Source organism: Lontra canadensis, unplaced genomic scaffold (genome assembly GCF_010015895.1).
Source record: "Lontra canadensis isolate GAN:19392208 unplaced genomic scaffold, GSC_riverotter_1.0 scaffold16, whole genome shotgun sequence".
NCBI lineage: Eukaryota > Metazoa > Chordata > Mammalia > Carnivora > Mustelidae > Lontra > Lontra canadensis.
The window spans coordinates 10,581,803-10,602,285 of NW_022631010.1; the positions used below are offsets into that span (position 1 = coordinate 10,581,803).

At 40.5% G+C, this 20,483-nt stretch overlaps 1 protein-coding gene across 1 annotated transcript in view; it reads right to left on the minus strand.

The window, feature by feature from the left end:
* HAO1 (hydroxyacid oxidase 1) overlaps window positions 1-20,483 on the minus strand; it is a 56,069-nt gene that overhangs the window by 31,790 nt on the left and 3,796 nt on the right. Inside the window, exons 2-3 of the mRNA XM_032859162.1 lie at window positions 17,770-17,921; window positions 850-1,105 (exon numbers count right to left, since the gene is read on the minus strand). Of these exons, the coding sequence (XP_032715053.1) occupies window positions 850-1,105; window positions 17,770-17,921 (408 nt within the window). The remainder of the gene's footprint in view (window positions 1-849; window positions 1,106-17,769; window positions 17,922-20,483) is intronic.

A 20,483-nucleotide genomic window follows, 5' to 3' on the forward strand; every position in this document is an offset into this window, starting at 1 on the left:
GGGGTTGGGAGTGGGGGTGGGGTTATGGACATTGGGGAGGGTATGTGCTATGGTGAGTGCTGTGAAATGTGTAAACCTGGTGATTCACAGACCTGTACCCCTGGGGATAAAATATATTATATGTTTAAAAAAAATAAAATTAATTAAAAAAATAGTTTTATCCCTGAAAGCTATTAGTCAAATACTGATATGAAAAAACTCAAGAGCAGATTTTGAGGGGACCTGGGGGAAGACAAAAACAGAGGTGAAAAATATAGGGAAGTGAGGGTCTTTCTCAGTAAACTCCATGAGTTCCTAGTTTTGACACAAGATAATTCTAGTCCTAAAATATCACAGGGAAAAGGACAATTCCTTGTTAATGTACAGGCTGAATGACCTGACAAAACCATCACAGTTCCATTTTGCATTACTAGATACACCAAAATAAGTGAGTGAATGAGTGAATGAATGAATTCTGACCCATGGATGAACCACGATGAAAGCAGAATATTGCTAAAAGAAGTAGGAGATAGGGGATCAAACATGTGGCTTTTTTTGTCTCCATTCTTTTAGTTTTTTTTTTTAAATCTTCCTAGACACGGTTGTTCCAAATACAATTAAAAATAAAACGAACAAGTGGCTCTTTGATTTCAACAGGCAAATAAATGCACTTACCTGTAGAACCCAGAGCCTATCATTCCTCAACAAGATCCCTGCCAACCATACTTCTGGTTGTTTTGTGAAGGTCTAATTCCCCATGGCACCCATATGGAAACTGGGGGGAAATCCCTTTGGAGCTGGTACATGACAAGAGGGAAGAGAATTAGAAGACCAGCCCAGGGGCCCAGGTGATCAGAGACCCATGGTTACCTGAGTTGAGGTGGCAGCTTAAACCTATTACGCACATCATCAAAGCGGTTCCCCAGGTAAGGAGTGTCCACAGTCAAAAATATGGCCTTGTAGCCCTTCTGCTCCGCCCGCTGCACTAGCTGCTTGGTGACCTCCCGGTCCTTGTAGATGTAAAGTTGCAGCCAGCGAAGGGCCTCAGGACTGGCATCTGCCACTTCTTCAATTGAGGAGGTGGACCAGGAACTCAGCATCATTCCAGTTCCCAGTGACCTGCAGGCTGTGGAAGAAAGAAGATGAAGACAAGCCTGGCATTTTCCCTACTCCAAAGCCTTCAGCTTGTGATTCAAGGGGCCAGAGAGGCAATTAGGCAATAAGAAGTCAATTCTTTAAAAAGCTGGAAATATACATTCCTTCTACACTCTGCATTGATCCAGGAGACCAAAATGAGCCAAGTAGCTGAAGATGTGCTGTGTGTAAGTATGAAAAAATTGGAACAACCTGAATCTCCAGCCTTAGGGGATTGGATACACTGTAATTCATATGTAAAATGAAAGATACACACCCACTAAAGGTATTACTTTTGTGATGGTTAATTTTGTGCGTCAACTTGGCTAGGTGAGGGTTCCCAGAATTTGCTGGAATACTCAGGTTGTTGCTGTGAAGGTATTCTATAAAGGAGATTAACATCTAAATAAGTAGGTTTTGAGTAAGGCAGATTGCTCTTTGTAATGTGAATAGAACTCATTCGACCAAGGGGCCTTCCCTGAGGACTGGTAAGCAGATACCCTTCAGACTCAAACCACATCAGCTCTTCCCTAGGTCCCCAAACTGCCAGCTTATCCTTTAGATTTTTTTTTTAAAGATTTAATTTGTTGATTTATCAGAGAAAGAGAAGGGGAGAGAGCACAAACAGGGAGAGTGGCAGACAGAGGGAGAAGTGATGCTGGATCCCAGGATCCTGGGATCATGACCGGAGCTGAAGGCGGACGCCCAACCGACTGAGCCACCCAGGTGCCCGTACTCTTTAGATTTGGAACTTGCCAGTCCCTGCATGAACCACTTCCCCAAATCAATCCCTCCACCCTCACCTCTCTTTCTCTCTCTCTCTCTCCGTATATGTACATATTCTGTTTCTGACTATTACAGTTATAAAAGATAATATTATTTGTGGACACAGAGAGATTTTCAAGATATATTTTTAAAAAAAGAACCCAAAGTCTACAAAATGACACATATAGCATAATTCCACATTTGTACAACAGTGATGATTGGTATATAAACCTAAACAAACTGATTGCTAATGATCAGTCAGAGTATTATGGGTGAGTTTGATTTTTTTCTTCGTTTTTAACTTTTAAAATTCTATCTTTAAAAATTTTGTTCCAGGTGCATTCTACCATTTCTGTTGCATCTTTAAATTTTATAAAATACATATGCTAAACATTCCAAATAGACAACAGTGTCCTCACTGTGGGGGACATTTTGTGCAAGATATCAAAAAATGAGTACAGTGAAAGTGAAAAATAATTAATTTGATAGACTCACCTACCCGAATGTCTTAGAGAACTTGAAAGAACAAGGGTGATAGGCTTTTCACTAAAAATAGGTGAAAGGCAGTAAAATTGGGGTCAGCTTTAATGGAGGAGGAACTGATACAATGTTTATATGCCAAATACCAAATATGGCAAGAGACAATAATAAATATATAAAACAGATTATATGACCCTGAGTCATTCAACTTAGCTGTGTGCCTGACATATATCAAATGGAATTAAAACCAGTTGTCCAAGTGACCCTCACTGGGTGATGTCGAGAATACAGTGATGTACTGTTCAAGACACTACATTGAGAAACTAAGATGCTTCCATGTTTCTCAGGCTTTAGGGGACAGCCAGATACCCCAGGAGCACTTGTGAAAACACAGTGTGCAAACATCCCCCCAGAATTTCTGATTCAGTGGGTTTGAGACGCACCCTGAGAATTTACCTTTCCACCCAGTTTCGGGGGGGGGGGGGGTACTGATGCTGCCAGTCCCCGTACCACAATTTAAAATTTAAGTAGTAGTGGTCTCACTTGATAGTAAATTTCTAAGTTCACATGGTAATAAAATGGATTTGTTTTTGGTAAGTGTGACTTTACCTATGCCTTTGAAAGTGTTTTTCATCCCTGTTGTTCAGGTGACAGTTCAGATAAAGAAGACATAAACCTGAGATGATCTTGTCCATGGATCACTAACCTGTCCCTCTGAGTGGGCCTTTGAGAATTCTCTCAAGAGATTCATGACTTGCAAAATCATGTCTAAAAACCTGCATTTTGGGACACCTGGGTGGCTCAGTTGGTTGGGCATTTGCCTTTGGTTCTGGTCATGGTCCCGAGATCCTGGGACCGAGTCCTGCACTGGGCCCCCTGCTCAGTGGAGAGACTGCTTCTCCCTCTCCCTCTGACTCTGCTCCCTGCTTGTGCTCTCTCTCACTCTCAAATAAATAAAATAAAATAAAAAATACTTTTAAAAATAATAAAAGCCCACATTTTATTAAATAATAATACATGTGAACATCTAGACCATTGCCTGATTTTCATTAAGACTTAAAACAGGGACAATAACTCCAGGTCATCTACTACTGTTTGGAAGGAACACCAGGGAACACTGATCAGGTCGGGATCCCCTAACCATCAATTTATCATAAAGAAAATATGTCCTGAAGAGGATGTGATGTAAGTTCCCACAGAGATGGAGAACTGAGTGGAATGAAAACCCAGCATGCCTGACCACTCCTCCAAGGCAAGTGATCTTTCTGGAATGTTCAGATGCCCACCAGACTCCCTGGTATCAAGCATAGATAAATGCACTCCCCAATCCTTCAGGGCCATGACACCCAAAGGTAGTAGGTTTGCCACATCCCTCAAGGATAATAATAATAATACCAATAACTCTGAGAAAGCAAACCAATGGGTAGGACCTGCTACATATCACCCGTGCAGGGTGTGGCTACACAAAGGGGTTCAGCTAAGAGGACCACCAAATGTTAGGACACCTTCTGTAGCTTATACACAATGTAGATGAACAGCTGTTCTATCAAGAAGGATCAAAAATGTTCAAAAAGATCTTGTGGGGCACCTAGGTGGCTCAGTGGGTTAAGCCTCTGCCTTCAGCTCAGGTCACGATCTCAGAGTCCTGGGATCGAGCCACGCATAGGGCCCCTGCTTGGCAGGGAGACTGCTTCCCGCTCCCCTCTGCCTCCCTCTCTACTTGTGATCTCTCTCTTTCTATCAAAATAAATTAAAAAAAAAAAAAAAGATCTCCTTGTATTCAAGAGAAACACCTACAGACACTCCATAAAGACCACTAAAATCCTTAAGCTATCATTCTTGCAGGAGTTGTCAACTTTCACAATCATTTTCCCCACTTCCTCTGGGTAGGCATGTCCAGAGAAAAGCAAGGCCAGCTCATGGCCTCTACTTCCTGAATCTCCTGGCTCTGGTACTAATGGTTGCTCATGTTATTCGTGCTCAAGGTTTATTTTTCAATGATTAAATCATATGGGGCTGAAAATTTGAGTCAAAGACCTTCAAAAGTCTGAGTTACCAATGCCACCAGTGGTAGGCATTTAATAAATGCTTGGTGATCTAATGAATTTATTCCAAGAGAGTTTCCTGGATGGAAGGAAGGAGAATATCAGAGTCTGTGCTGACATAGTCTGAGTTCAGGCTAAGATATTATTTCCAGGAGAGAACGGGAGCAAAGCTTAGAAGGCTTGAGGCTCCTTGGATCTGTAATCCCCTTCACTTGTGGTTATGTGCTGTAAGAAAGGCAAATTATTGATGAATTACAGTCATGATTTTCAATACAGCTTTCTGTGAGAATGAGATGAGGGACCCTGGGATTTTATAAGGACCATTCAGAGAGATGATCAAAATGTGCCTGTTAAAATATTGAAACACTTCAATTCCAATCGGTAAATAACCATAGCTCTGAAGTAAATGACCTTCGTTCTTAAGTCCCTTCAATGTGGCATCACTTCCTTCTCTCCTCAAGGAATCCCTGCCCACCCCCTACAGGCCAGGAATTTGAAAGTTAATGCCTGGCAGAGCTGGGGTGGGGAGGTGGCATTCAGGATGCTGTTAGAACACTAGAAATGAGCATCTGATCATCTCTTCTAATTGGTTCAGTTCTTTGTTGAAATGATCGCTAAATATTTCAAATGTCATTTTTGCCTGAGAAATAAACAGAATACCTTTCTAGCTCACATTACTCTTTTGGGGACAAAAATTGCAAGATTTTAATTTTATAAATGACTTGGCATAGTTAGACTTTGTTAAGAAGTTCTAAGTAGAGTCATCCTAGTCTAGTGCTTGAAAGCACAAATGCTTCTGAAGTCCCTTTTCTCTCCCTATTCCTTTTTCACAATGAAACTGACCTCCAACTCTCAAGAGCTGCAACTTTCAGATTTCATTTTAAAGGGACAGTGGTCTACTTGCATGGTGCAACATTAAGACTCTGGTGTGTGCTGCCTTTTCACAACTCTTAGCAAAAAGGGGATCCCATCTGAGGCAGTGAAGACAAGGCCCAGTTTCTTGCCCCTAACATCAATCAAATTCTAAAAATCTTGGCTTTCATTATAATCAGCTTATCCTAGAGCTAAAGTATCCAGCATCATCAAGTAAACACTGATCCCATAGGACATCCCACAACTCTATTTCCTTACTTCCACTCCCTCCCTCTTTTATCATCCCTAAGCTATATTTTCAAAAATAAACACCTAAGAGATGCCCCAGTTGCCTGGTCAGTTTTGTGTCTACCTTCAGCTCAGGTGATGATCTCAGGGTCCTGGGATCAAGCCCCGGCATTGGGATCCCTGCTCAGTGGGGAGTCTGCTGCTTCCTTTCCCTCTGGACTCTCTTAAATAAATAAATAAATAAATAAATAAATAATCTTAAAAACAAAACTCTTAAACTTTTAATGTTCTAGATGTATTCAGATTTTTTTTTCTTCTTTATTTAGGAACACCAGTCATACATTATGCCATTGTTATAAAAATGCATATGAGATACATGTACACACATATCACTGAAAGAGACATGAGTAAGGTTGTGGACATTAAAGCCTTAGAAATGATAACAGGTTATAATATACATCTCTTGAAAAGATAACCTGATATAATGGATTGAGAGTCAGAAGGTCTGAGCTACTGTCCCAGCCTTGTCATCTATGAGGCACATTTCATCTGCAAAATATCTGTAACCACAGCTGCTCTCTTGTCTACTTCCTAGCTGGACAGTCCACTGAGGCAAGGTTTGTGAACATTTTCTGCGTAAATTCTGAAGCCATGTAATTGTAAAGGGGTAAGTTGGAAAATGCCTAACACCATTTGGAAGAAGTCCTAGATAGTCTTATAAATTCAGAATTTTGCTAAGGACCTGGGTTTCTTATCATTACTCATAATCTTCTCTACACCCAGCTTTTCCCTGCATTGGTTTTGATCAAGACACCCATTCCTCTTTGTAGAGATAGCATCAAATGCTCACTACCTTAAGCAAGAAAGCTCTCAAAACGGAGAGGAATCTTCTCCAGGCCAAGGAACTTTGTGAGAGGGCTGGTACAGGAAGAGAATATCAAAGGAGATAATTCCTGCATTCCCTGGATATACATTCCTTTGGAAAGCCAGGGAGAAGACAACAGCAAATATCTAAGAGGTGCAACAAAAACATGCCTTTCTCTACCTCTTACTTCTACCCCTTATCTGTCTGCAGATTTCCAAGGAGGGTCTGCAGAGCAGATCTGAGGGGCTGTCAGCATTTGCTTAGTCAGCCATCAACAATAATACCTGGGAGAAAAATTTTTAAATTCTCACTACTTTTTTTTGTTGTTGTTGTTGTTTCTCTACTTTATTTGCAATAAAACTCCGAGTATAATAATACAGAAATAAACGAGTTTAATATTATTGTTTACTATTACCCACAATACTGTCCCTCCCACACACCCCAGAATGGACTATGGGTTAGTATGGAAAATACTGGTGCATTCTGTTTAACAGAATGAAAACTATCCTGGGATGCACCCACAACAAAGTTTTTTATTAGCGTTAAATCACATGGTCTAGGTAGGGTCTACAAGGGTCTGCAATAATCTGGCATCAGATCCAGTGTGGTTCTGCCTCCCCAAACTGCCATTCAGTAGAGTTAACTCAATTTTGTATGCTATGGAAACTGTTATCAACCACTGAGGTTGACATCAAGTCATCTTAGATATAAATGCAACCACCTAGCATAACAAATAGCATGGAGGACGAGGGGAAATGGAGAGGAGTAGGGAGTTGAAGGAAATTGGAAGGGGAGGTGAACCATGAGAGACTATGGACTCTGAAAAACAATCTGAGGGTTTTGAAGGGGCAGGGGAGGTGGTGTGTGGGAGGTTGGGGGAACGAGGTGGTGGGTATTAGAGAGGGCACAGATTGCATGGAGCACTGGGTGTGGTGCAAAAACAATGAATACTGTTACGCTGAAAAGAAATTTAAAAAAAAATAGCATGGAAAGCAAAAAATAAATAAATAAATAAATAAATAAATGCAACCACCTCTGCAGTCGATACAAAATCCTGAAACTCCAGTGTACAATGATTCATCTGGGCTAGAACAGGTCAATAGCTTTGCGAAACAGCAGGAATGGGCAGAATCCGCCCAATGGCTAAGAAAGGCGATCACGCCTCCAGATGTTGGCAGTGTCTCATTTTCCATCAAGCCTTAATGGAAACATTTATTTCTGATCTAGGTAGTCTGGATGTACGGGAAAGAAGACAGGAAAACGACTGTGAACTTAAACTGTAGGGGACACTCAGCCTGCTTGCCCAAGTTATTTTACTCTAAAACCAGGACCTTAGAGGAAACTGACCAGGGATGGCAGGGTCGGGAGCGACTGGCTCCCAGCTTGCCAGTGCCAGCCACCTCCTGCCATTGCATCTGTCAGTCCTCTGTACTGGTGTCCCTCCGAGGAGGGCACGGTAAATGCGCCACATTTTCTCATGCATCATCCCTTGCTAGTTTTAAAGTCAAGGAATTATATCGCATTATTGTAACAGCCCCTAGGCACATTTCACCATTAACAGATGTGTTTTACAACCTTGCTTATCTAGAATTTGCCCAGCTTCCTAGAGTTTAAGTTAGAAGCAAAAATAAACAACAAAATAAAAGTAAAATGGCAGAAGATGAGAGAGAAGTTTCTCAAGGCTGAGGCAGCATGACTTACCACTTCCAAATGTTTTAACGTCCAGCCCAACATTCTCACACCTATAAAGGAGATGTATCGCCAAATAAAACTGAAGTTTATCATACCAGGCTTGACAAGAGGGGGCAGGATCAGACATCTAGGAATGATACTCATCCACAGCTACCACCACCACCACAACAGAGGAAAATAAAAACTCGTGGCTTATCATTGGAAGTAAAATGTCTATTATTTGAAGCACTAATTCATTTAGATCAAATCATATTCCCAGAGTAGAGCAGAACCAATAAACAATGTGCTACGTGGAGCCCAAATTATTTCTTTGAAAATAGTTCTCTTTTATAGGAAAGGTGAGTTAAATTTCCGAAATTGTGTGTTTAAAGGAAAAAAGGGTAACATGATGAAAGCATCTAAAGTTATTTTTAGGTGCATTTGTTTACAAAGCTCCTGCAAAACTTAGTCACCAAGACAGCTGTGCTGAAAATTTTGTTGAGAAAATGCATTCTGTCCTCTGCACAGGAAGTCATTGTGCAATGGGGAAAATATGCAATGACAAAGTACCAAGTAGTTGTGTGGTTCAAAACTCAGCATCTGACCCACTAGGGTGTTTGCATGAACGGCCACTCTAACATCCACCGGCTGTGTCATCCTTTCTTAGCACAGGAACTGCTATTCACAGGCTTACGAAAGAGGCAGTGAATACTACTGTCTGCGTGTCTAAAATTACTCTTGTGATTACTTGGAAAAATAATATGAAATTTCCACTATACTTTTGCGTGAAAATACTTAGATGTGGTCAAACAAATCTTAATTTATGATTTAGGGAACCGAAGCAATCAACACTGCCAAGAAAGGCAAGGAAACCGGAGTTCATCTTTCCAGTGCTTTCAGGATGGTCCATTGTCTGAATCAGGAGCAGTTTAACCTTGAGGGATCACACAGCCACTCCCTTGGAGAGCTGTTTTTGATTGTATGGAAAGATCTGCAAGAAACAGTCCTCGTGACATCTGTGTCCTCCCTTTCTTGCATCTGCTTTGTTTCTAGGACAGAACTCTGTGTTAGACTCAAACATCAGCTTTACTATAATGATCCCCAGGTTATTATTCTGTCCTTATTAAGTTGTCAGGTCCCAGCATAACTGGCAGATCGCATGGAGACCACACCAGAGTCAGATGCCTATTATGACGGGTTCGAGGAAGATCAAGCTCGCCCTTGACCTCAATCAACTTCGCAAAGTGTAACAACCTGGGTGTCAGGACACACTAGGGAGCCTCTGACTTCTCGCTGTCATGCTTTAACATCATCATGCACACTAATCATTGGAGAAGGAGCAATCTCATGCTCTCCAGAAAGCTGCCCCCACAGCTTAAGTTCTGGTACGAGATACTAGAAATTGTACCATTCAGTGCTGGTCTTCAATGTAGTAAGAGTCTAATTTTTTACTAGTTGTTTTTGATTGATGAAGTTGGTCTTAGTGCAAAGTGATTTCAATGATGAATCTACCATTTTTTGGAAAATTTTCTGGATATAAATGGCTCATCTCTATATTTATCTATGCATATATACAAAGAAGGTCCATAATCCTTTAATATATGTGTATGTGTATATATGTATATGTGTATGTCTGTGTGTATGCATATGTACTGTGTGTGAATTGTGTATGCAGAGGGTGTGTCTACTGAATTTTAATTGCTGGTAAAATATGTCCAAAACATAAAGTTGAGCTGAAATAGGTTGAAAACAAAGGTGAGAATTGATTCTTTTTTTACTACAATGAAACCAAGAGGTATTCTCTTCCAAATATTTAATGATGTAATTTGGACAAAGTTTTAGTTAACTGTCCTTTCTTCTTTTTCCTCCTTAGTTTTTTTTTTTTTTTTTTCTCAGTAAAAACGGCTAAAATAATGGATGAAGACAAATAACTGAATCAGACTCTGGAGTGAAATGAATCTTGGTCACACCCCATCTTGATCATGGACCAGCCCTAGACTTTGGTCAAGGGCGCCCTTGTCTTCCATTGTCAAATGAGGAGAATGATAAATGATAATTACCTCACAGATCTATTGTGAGGATTAATGATAGGAATGTAAAGTCCAGCATCTGGTGCATAAAAGGCACTCATTTCAGAAAAAGTAAAAGTTTCATTTAAAGTAAATCTCTGCTTTTCCTGGGTTTAGGTAAAATTGAGAATAATGGGGATATTTTCCTCATCGGTATGCTGAAATGTATACCTACTCGGTCACCTAGTACAACACATAAATATATAAATCAATAAAGCTTTAAAAAATACATCATTTGGGTCTGGAGCAAAGGAAATGACAATTTTTCTTGCTGAATGGTCTTTCACTCAATGTTAAGGTCGATCACTTAATCTCGGAAAATCCAGAAAATTCAACAGCTAAAGCTCTCACCTACACCCTAATTCAGTGCTTTGGGGTTTGTATGGCTCTTTGTGTTACTCTGCAATCTGTTCCACCTGCAGCTTAATAGGTGGTCAAGTCACAGCTGAGTCCCAAAACTTCACTTTGGAATGTTCTGGCCTTTTAGGCTCAAAAAGAACGTGTTTAGATTTAATGGTTTTATGGCCCATCAAATCCTGTGTGGTAGCCTCTAATTGCATCCAGGGGCAGGAATTTCTTTTAAAATCTTTCTTTTTCTTTTCTTTTTTTTTTTTTTTTTTTTTTTGACAGTTTACTAAGAATTTGCTAATACGCTGAGCATTCCTGGAACGCGTTAGGTGGGTTTTGGTTTTTCTCTATTTGAGGTCCCGGCACTCCCTCATGTGGCACTTGTGCACATAACAGCCAGAAGCAAAGGGATGAATTAACAATCTCTTCTTCCTCTTGATTTTTCCTATCATTCCATTAAGGCTGAAATTCAATTTCATTACAGCCACAGTGCCTAACACTGGAGAGAGTTCCATGATCATGTCCTAAAAGCCTCCGTGGTCTAATAAGCATTTTATTTGTTCTTTGAGAAGTCGGAGATGCTTTATTTCTCTTACGAGATGGAAATCTCGCCTCAGGAGACTATCTGCTTTACATGGCACTAGGGTTTATGCATATCGTTGATATTTCCTTTACTATGCGGAGTATGTGGAGACATGATTCCGTGCTCATCCTGGAAGCTCATAAGAAGAATAAAACTTAACAAAAAAAAATCCAATAGGGTTTCAAATGGACGCACCATTATAAGTAGAGATATTTGTATGGCTTTGTAAATATTATAAGAGTTGTCAATTATTAAAACGCTAACTAAATCATCTAGTGCAATAAATGTCTTATTCATAACACAGTGCATGGCAAACTGCTCTCCACTCAGTGCTTCTCTGTTAGTTTCCTTCCATCATTTTTTAAAAGATTTTATTTATTCATTTTTGCTATAGAGAGAGAGCACAAGCTGGGAGGAGAGACAGATGGAGAAGTAGATTCCCCACTGAGCAGGGAGCCCAATGAAGGACTCCACCCCAGGACCCTGGGATCATGACCTGAGTTGAAGGCAGATGCCTAACCGACTGAGACACCCAGACCCCCAGTTTCTTTTCATCTTGAAAGAATTTTAGGAATTGTTTTTGTTATTTTTTTTAAGATTTATTTATTTTAGAGAGAAAAAGAGAGCACAAGTGGGGAAAGGGGAGTAGGGGAGGGAGAGAGAATCTCAAACAGACTCCCAGCTGAGCATAGAGCCCAACATGGGGCTTGAAGGGGGGCTCAATCCCACGACCCCAAGATCATGAACTGATCTAAAACCAAGAGTCAGAGGCTTAAGTGACTGAGTCACCCAGGCACCCCAACTTTTAGGAGTTCTAATTTTTGTTTAAAATTCAAGCCCTTTTATTTAATGCTTCTGAATTTTGCTCAAGGCTCGTATTTCCTAATGAGTTTCATATTCTGTGGCTTTTCCATCCTCTCAAAACTAAAGGGCTAAAACTATAAAAACACAGAATGTTTGCAGTTAATATTCCAAGACTGTAACATAGAATTGCCTTAGGGTTCTTGCTGCAGTTAATGATACTTGGAAATGTCAGTCCCTGACCAGGATCTTATAAGCAGCGTTGCACAAGTGATTAATAACCCAGAACAAAGTATTTATCCTCTGCAAGCCTCAGTTTCCACAAGCACAGGAATTGGAAAAAGATCCTTAGGGCTTTGGACTCACATTTTATGGTCAGTAAGACATAGATGAGTTAATGAATGCAAATTGCCTGGCACACATTGATAGCCAAGTAAATGGGCTATCGTCATTTTCACAACAGTTAATTTGCATGGCATCTCTCAAACATCTATTCGTGTTTTCAGCAAGATCCAGAAATAAATATGGTTGCTGGTTTTCCTCTGTCCCCAGCATGCAGCTATGAGAAATGAAAATCAAAGGCATACGAATGCTCATTCCACCGTCTACGCTCTCTGGGGCTGGCATGGAGGGCAGGGGATAGAGGAAAGGGTGGGCTTTCAGAAGGGCAGTTGTCTACCTTGAATGGTTTCTCATTTAATGGAATCTTAAATGGGGACAGAATCATTTATTTATACCCTGACCACCACCACACCACCCCGCCGCCCCTCCCCCCGCCAAAAAGCTATTAAGATCATCTTCCTTTTGGGAATTTTCCCGTTTTGGTTTCTGACGTTTTCTCATAGTGGAGATTTGATCTTCGTGCTTGCCTTCGTTAGCAGAACCCTTTCTTTAAAGAACCGTCCTATCTGTCCTGTCGAACCCCAGCATGCAACAGGAGCACCTCTGTGCTCAGTGACACATCTAACTTTCCCGAGAGCTCTGGGTACAATCCTGACCTCCTTGGGACATGGTAAGCAAACACTGATCGTGCTTAAGCAGCTGACTTTATCAGTGAGGAAACGTAATCCTCCTAGAGAGTGAAAATGACCTGCCACAGAAGCGAAACTAGTTAGTGGTGAATTTCCACATAAATCAGGTGTCCCAGCCTGACAGCCCAGGGGACACTTGTAGCCCACAAAAGTATTTGCTTTGGCCTGCACATTATTGCCTCAAACAGTGTTTTAGAGAATTTTTGATTTATTTGCCAACATTTAAAAACCAAGAGATTACACATAAAAATCAAGGCTTCTGGCTTCTCTTGAAATGTTGGGATATCTGGCGATCCCCACATCCTCATTCTCTCAGGGGGCAGTAGTTAGCTAGCACTGAAATGCAGCTGCCCCCTTCCGGGGAACCTGCAATCCCCCCACCACCATCTCCACCACTGAGCCTACACAGTTGTTTTCTTAACTTCATCTCTCTCTGGATATTTATGTTACCAGTCTGACCCTCAAAGCCATTTTTGAGGTCCCTGCATTAAAGCTTAAAACAAAAATACCTTTAGCAAAGTAAAAAGGGTGACTTTCACTCCCGTTAAAGTGCAAATGGAGTGTACTTTTCTGAAAGTCGGTTTTTTTAATATGTGGAAGAAATTTGGGGGACCCTGAAGCCAAATAAAAAGTGCACCCCCATTTTGGTAAGCTTTTCCCAGCATTATTCTCATGTAATTCTCAAAGGACCACCTAGAAGTAAGAGTTCTCATTCAACTAAGTTTGCCAGATATAGTAAATAAACACATAGGATGACCCAGTTACAAAGGATTTGTTGTTTACCTGAAATTCACATGTAACTGGCTCTGTATTTTATTTGGCAACCTTACATTCACGGCCATTTTGAGAATGAAGAAAGAGTAGTTCCATTGGTCACTCTTCAACCACAAAGCCGTGTAAGAAAAAAGCTCTCTTCTCTGGCCCAGTTCACACTGGGGACGGGCCCCAAAGTGGTGGGGAGAAAAAAGTCCAAAAGACCCTTGAAGCCAGGTTCTGTGAAGTCTGGAGAGCCAACTGAGAAGGTAAGATTGTGGTACTGTGGTAACTTCCAGAACTTTCTGGATGCCCATTCTAATTATGAGTTGAAAAGTGAGAGAGGGAGGGGAAGGCAGTCAACAGAAGGTGTGTTAATGGCCAGGTAATGCCTAACCTTCCTATCTGTCTGCTCCTATTGCAAGAGAAAATGTCAGGCAAAAATTTGCAGGTTCTGATAGAAATCATAAGTAACAGAGGGATATATCCTGAGCACCTATATCCACAGCATCTATTCCTGGCACACATGCCTTTTTTCCTTCCAAAGAACATATCCATCCCACAACCAAAATGTACCAACCAAGGTGGGTCATGGGCTGATCACCATCAGCTTTCAGGGTTAATCTAAATATTAAATAGACCATCCATCCACCCATGGTAGTTGAACCATAGAAGAAAACTTTAGGAATGTTGAAATCCTTAAAGGAGGTTTCTACCATGAGTTTGGATATAACGCCCTCACAGGAACCTGATCCAGTCTTAGATCCTTAAGGACATTGTGTATGATCTTCCATCGCCAGTTCCTCTGTATCCTCAGGGTTACCACACCCTCCGCGTTCTTACTGTTCAACTCTGCCCCAATGCTGATCCTGTATCCAGCTCTCCTGTGGGGGATGGGGGAGCACCGGGGCTGCTTTGCATGCACCTACAGCGATAAATCAATTACTTTTAGGGGACTGTAATTGACAGATAAATGGGCTTCCCCTCATGACATGTATGGGATTTTCTGGAAATGGAAAGCAGCACAAGATGGTTAGGAGCAAAGATTCTGGAGCCAGATTGCCTAGGTCTGAATTCTGCTTCTGTCACATATGAGTTGTGGGATCCCAGGCAAGTTATTCATCTGCTGGGTGCCTCAAGTTTCCCATGTGTCAAATGGGCTTGCTATAGTACTGCTTCTTCGGGCTGCCCCGAAGATTCAGTGCTTTAATATTTGTAATATGGTGCTTAGAATAGCATCTGGAACATGGTATTTGCTTTGTAAGTGTTTGATAAATTAATCTAAAGGAAGACTCCAATAAGTACTTACTTAAGAATGCCCCCCTGCTTAGTACTAGGAGGAAATAATGTTGCACAAAATAGTCCTATCTAGGCCATCAAATTAGTGTTTGTTTGTTTCTTTCTTTTTTTTATTTGACAGAGATCAGAAGTAGGCAGAGAGGCAGGCAGAGAGAGAGGAAGGCAAGCAGGCTTCCTGCTGAGCAGAGAGCCCGATGCAGGGCTCCATCCCAGGATCCTGGGATCCTGGGATCCTGGGATCATGACCTGAGCTGAAGGCAGAGGCTTTAACCCACTGAGCCACCCAGGCACCCAGCAAATTAATGTTTCTAAGTGAGTTTTCTTCTCATGTTTCTTTCATCCCATCCCCACCAAAAATAGGGAGCCCTGATCTTGGAACCATCACAAGGGAAGTGGAGAGTAAGTCCTGTCATTTACTCATCAAGAAAACTGCCTTCTCTGGAGCTCTAACTCTTTGCCCACAGAATGAACATAGGGACACTTGTCAGGTATCACATAAAGGGATATATACATATATTTGGAATCTCCGGGATTGGTGGTTGTTGTCAAACCAAGTGAGCTCTGTTTATTGCCTTCTTTTATTTCCTCTCCCTCACTGCCATTCTCCTCATGGTCCCTTATCTACCTTTTGTTTAGTTTTTATTGTTCCTATCTTACAAAATAGTTCAAAGGGAAATTTCTAAATACGGACCCAGAAGAAGAAGAATAGAAAGTCAAGAGTAATCCCATCACTTGTCAATAAACACAAATATAATGTAGTCTGCATTCTTTGCCTTAATAAATGTATTTTAGGGCCTTACCATGGTTTGTAACCACTTTTTTAAAATGGTACTGCAACATCTTCCCATATCAATACACTCCTCCTCTGATATCATTACAAAAATGTACGCCATTTTTTGTTTTGACAACCAACCTCCAATCACGGGACATTTGGGTGGGTGTATTTTTTCTAATTTTTCTCCTATTAAAAACAACAAAGGAATGAGAATCCCTGCAGAAATGTCACTCTTCAAAGTCATAATTTTTTCCTTGGAATTCCTAGAAGAGCACTTAGAGCATCACATGGAATTCAGTGATTTTCTAGAGATACAATTCCACTCTATGCTCTTCCTATGGATATTTGAAAATGCACATTTTCCTTTCACCCTCCCCACAGTCTAATCTGAAAATAATAACTTGATATTCAGAAAATAAAATATATAGTTATAACTTACATTTATTTGGTAGCTAGGGAAATGAATAATTTTCATTTTTATTGGCCATTTTCATGTGTCCATTTATGAATTTTCTTTCTTTTTTAAGGTTTTATTTATTTATTTGAGAGAGAGATCACAAGTAGGCAGAGAGGCAGGCAGAGAGAGAGGGGAAGCAGGCTCCCTGCTCAGCAGGGAGCCCGATGCGGGGCTGATCCCAGAACACTGAGACCATGACCAGAGCCGAAGGCAGAGGCTTAACCCACTGAGCCACCCAGGTGCCCCATTGATGAATTTTCTATTTGCCTTTTCCTACTTACATCTTTTCATCTATTTGGGGTTCATAGTATTTCATTATTCAAGTATAAGCGTTCCTCACACGGAAAGGTCATTAATGCTTTGTCTCCTCATAGTTTTTCAATTTGTTTTGTTTGCCATTGTCTTTTCAATTTTTGTAGAACTTTGACAGCATGGAAATTTCTGGGGTTTGTGTTGATTTGTTGGCTGTTGTCTATAGAATGCTTGGGAAGGCCTCTTTTACCCCAACTGTAAATGGAAAGATATAGGTTTCCTTCTTTTTTTCCCCCCTTCTCCCTGCCCATATTTCAGGATTACCATAGACAAATGGCTGAGGCCCCAAGACCACTTCTCTGTGTGTGGTCCTAGAATTTAAAAAGTTCTAGACTCTAACCTAAGTCTGTCCAGCATAACCTGTGTCATGCTGATATCCCAGGCAGAATTCTGTGGCAGACATTTCAAGAAGGGAAGTAATCCTTAAGATCTGTGATACATGGAACTAAAAGGCTTTAAAACAGTATTTAATTCCTGCTCTTTGGGCCTGAATTTCCTGCCCTGCTTAGCATCAAAAGAAGTCAGGTAGAATTCATCACCAACTTTTATATGAGTTTCTGAAGCAGAGTGGGGAGATTTATCAACTGTGCATACCTTTTCAAATTTTCATATTTGCTAGGGGACTAGGAAGCTAATAAATTAACCCTAATAAGAAATTTCTTTACATCATATTTGAATTTCTCATCTCTCTGTCTCCTAAGGCAGTTAGAAAGACTCTATCAGGAATATAATCCATTCGTAAAAGAGAAGAGTGGTCCCAGACCATGACAGAAAACTCAACCAATCAGGTCATTACATTTGCTTTTTCCTTGTGAGAATCGCATGGTTTGGGGAAGTAGGAAGGGCTTTGAAATAAGGTAGCTATAAAGTTGAATCCCATCTCTGCCACTACCTAGCTGTATGACCACGGGGGAGTCAATTTCTCAAACCTCCATTTTCTGATATGCGGATATTAATACACATAATATAACTAAAAGCTGTTGAACCACCACTCTGCGTGCAAGGAACTATTTTAAGTACCTTATATGTGTGAACTCATTTAATCCTAATAGTAACTGAAGGAGGTGAGTACTATCTTTATCCTCGTTTTATAGCTGATCAAACTGAGGCACCAAGAATACCTTGCCCAGCGTCATAGAGGAGCAGAATATGCAAGAACAGGTATTTGGATGGCAGCGTCAATGATCTTAATTTCTGTGAGCGTAAAAATATCCAAGGACGTGTTTGCTTGATGCATACAGAGAAAGAAGTCACTAAATGTTAGTCCTCTTCTGTGCCTTTGGGGAGGACTCCCTTCCTACCTCTCACGGTTGCAAGCTCCCCGTCCTCATGAGCCATGCGCTGCATGGCTGTAGCCCCAGCGCATATTGGCATGCTGACCCTCTGCCCCAAAACCGAAGTCGAAAGGTCTACTTCCGCAACATTCCGGAGCATCCGTGGATATAGCTTCCATCTAGAATTTGGGGGGAAAAAAAGTTTTAGAATTTTAAAATCATCACCAAAGTTTTGACGTTTCATTTTAGTTAAAAAGAGAAAATATCCTTTTATTTTTCCCATCTGGCAAATTACAAAGTTAAAGGAACAGGGACATTTTTAATGTTTGTGAAGATAAGAGAATAATGAATGTCACAAGTTACTGTTTTTAGTGAGGTGTGATTAACATCTGGGAGGACTTGCCCATGCGAGCTTTGACACAAGCATGTGGATTGCCAAGACAGTCCAGAACAGATCACCATCTTGAAAAAATGGCCCCATTTCCTTTTGCAGTGAAACCAATCCCTTAACCACCCTTGATACCTTTTCTGTCCATATGGTTTTACTTAATAAGAATATACAAAAAGTATCACACACAATGTAGCGTTTGGAGTCTGACTTCTTTCACTAAAGTATAGTGCTTTTCAGATTCATTCACGTTGCGAAACGCGGCCATAATCGTTTCCTCTTGATGGATGAATAGTATTCCGCCGTACAGCGGGGCCCCCGTCTGTTTGCCCATTCTCCAGCTAAGAGACATTGGAAGGTTCCCAGTTTGAAGCCGCTATTAATAAAGCCACTATAAACATTCACATAAATGCTTTTGTGTGAATATAGCTTTCATTTCACTTCCTCCAGGTCATTTTGAAGATGGTATACAAAAACATGGAAGGCAGACTATAAGAAGATACACTATGTTCAGTTTTTCATTCATATATATATATATATGTCCAGTTTTCTCATATATATGCATATATATATACAGATATATATATATATATATATATATATATATATATAAAACAATATAAAATTTAGGCAATAATTTTTAAAAATAAATTGTGGTTTCTTCAAAATCCTTAAACTGAAGTCAGTATTCTTTGAAGTATGGTGATGAGGGAAGATAATTTTCTTTAGTTTAATGGAGCATTTTCCTCAAAAAAGTTACTTGGCAGAAACTGGAGTTTTGTCTTGAAGAATTTTTGACTCCTGAACATGATCTTAAATAACTCTTCCTGCAATTCTTTCGTGTTGTAATGAAAATGATCAATAAACCAAGAACCAAAACTTTAAGAGTCAAATTTACAAAAGAACAAGTTCTCTTCCCTCTTAGCAAAATTTATATGTCTTATTTGTTCAGGATTATTTCTCTCATTAGTCACTGATTAGAATGGAAGAAAATGCAGCTCTGTTTCTAATGAGGTCTAAGACCATAAACGTGTATATAAGACCCACATACATGCCTAACCAGCACTCACCTTTCCTTACCTAGATGGAGCTCTGCTTCCAGAGAGACCAAGATTTTCAGTTAATACAGTGAAGTGTGATTTAGAACCGGAGTAACCAAAATAAATCGAACCTCCAAAGTCTTGACTGAAGCCTACTTCCTGTCACAGAAGAAATTCTGCCTTCATGTTGCTTTAGGTCTGTAATCTAACCCTTCCTCACATAATAAAGTAAAAACATCCAGCCCTTGAAAAGCATAATAAAGAAGTTTTACTGTGCGATTTCTCTGCAATTCCTTTGAACATCATAATTGTCATTATTTTCTGTCATACCGCATGCTTTGCTGCTGGAAGTCTTTTCGTTTGGACTGACCCCCACAGCATGCTTCTTTGATCTCCATTTTGAGGGGGGAAAGGCAGAAGCCTTGAAGAGAGTTTTTATTACCAATCATCTCTAAGTGTATTATTAGAATGAGAGAAAAAGATTTTAATAGCAACCGTTAGCATGCTGGCCTTGGAAGGCATTAATATTTACTTAGAGCTGAGGAAACAATGAAAGCTTTTACCAAGAGCACACACAGAGCTTCAGGGAATCAGCTGTGTGTGTGTGTGTGTGAGAGAGAGAGAGAGAGAGAGAGAGCGAGAGAGAGAGGACATTGTTTAACGTTCAGTTCCTCCATAGAAGGCAAGGCTCAGTCCTTCTATCTTCAGGCAGTAGTTTTACACTTGTCCATGTGGTGGCGCAGTCCCTTTAAGAACTGTGTGTTCTTCCTCCCCCTCACCTCCCCCTCCAAAACGCACTACTTTCTGTTCTGAGGGTGACATTAGAGGCACTCCTCAACAAGTGCACAAAATGCAAGTCTCACGCAAAATTAGGTAAAATCAATGGAGAGGAAAGTGTGTGCTCTCTAAAATGTTCTCCACATTTTGGTATTTTCCGAAGAGCAATTACAACTAACCTTGTCAGGTAGTTCTAATAGCTTTCCAAGTCCCACCTGGTCCCTCCCACTTACCCCAAGGTAAGTGAATTTTCCCCAATCTTACATAAAATCACAGCCGACCATAACCTTAGACTGTGCTCTTATAGGACTTCCGCTTTGGAAAAAGGATATGAAGGTTTGAAGAACAACTGAACCAATTGAATAATAAACCTCTTTCAAAGGATGGAAAATAAGATGCCTGAACAATGGACGTGAGAGAGAGGGGAGGATCCTTTCATAGGGCTTTTGACCCACACCACACATGCAATAAAAGCCTCACATTTAATTTACAAAAAAATCTGGTGATGTCCGCACTCCCCATGATGAGATACTCTA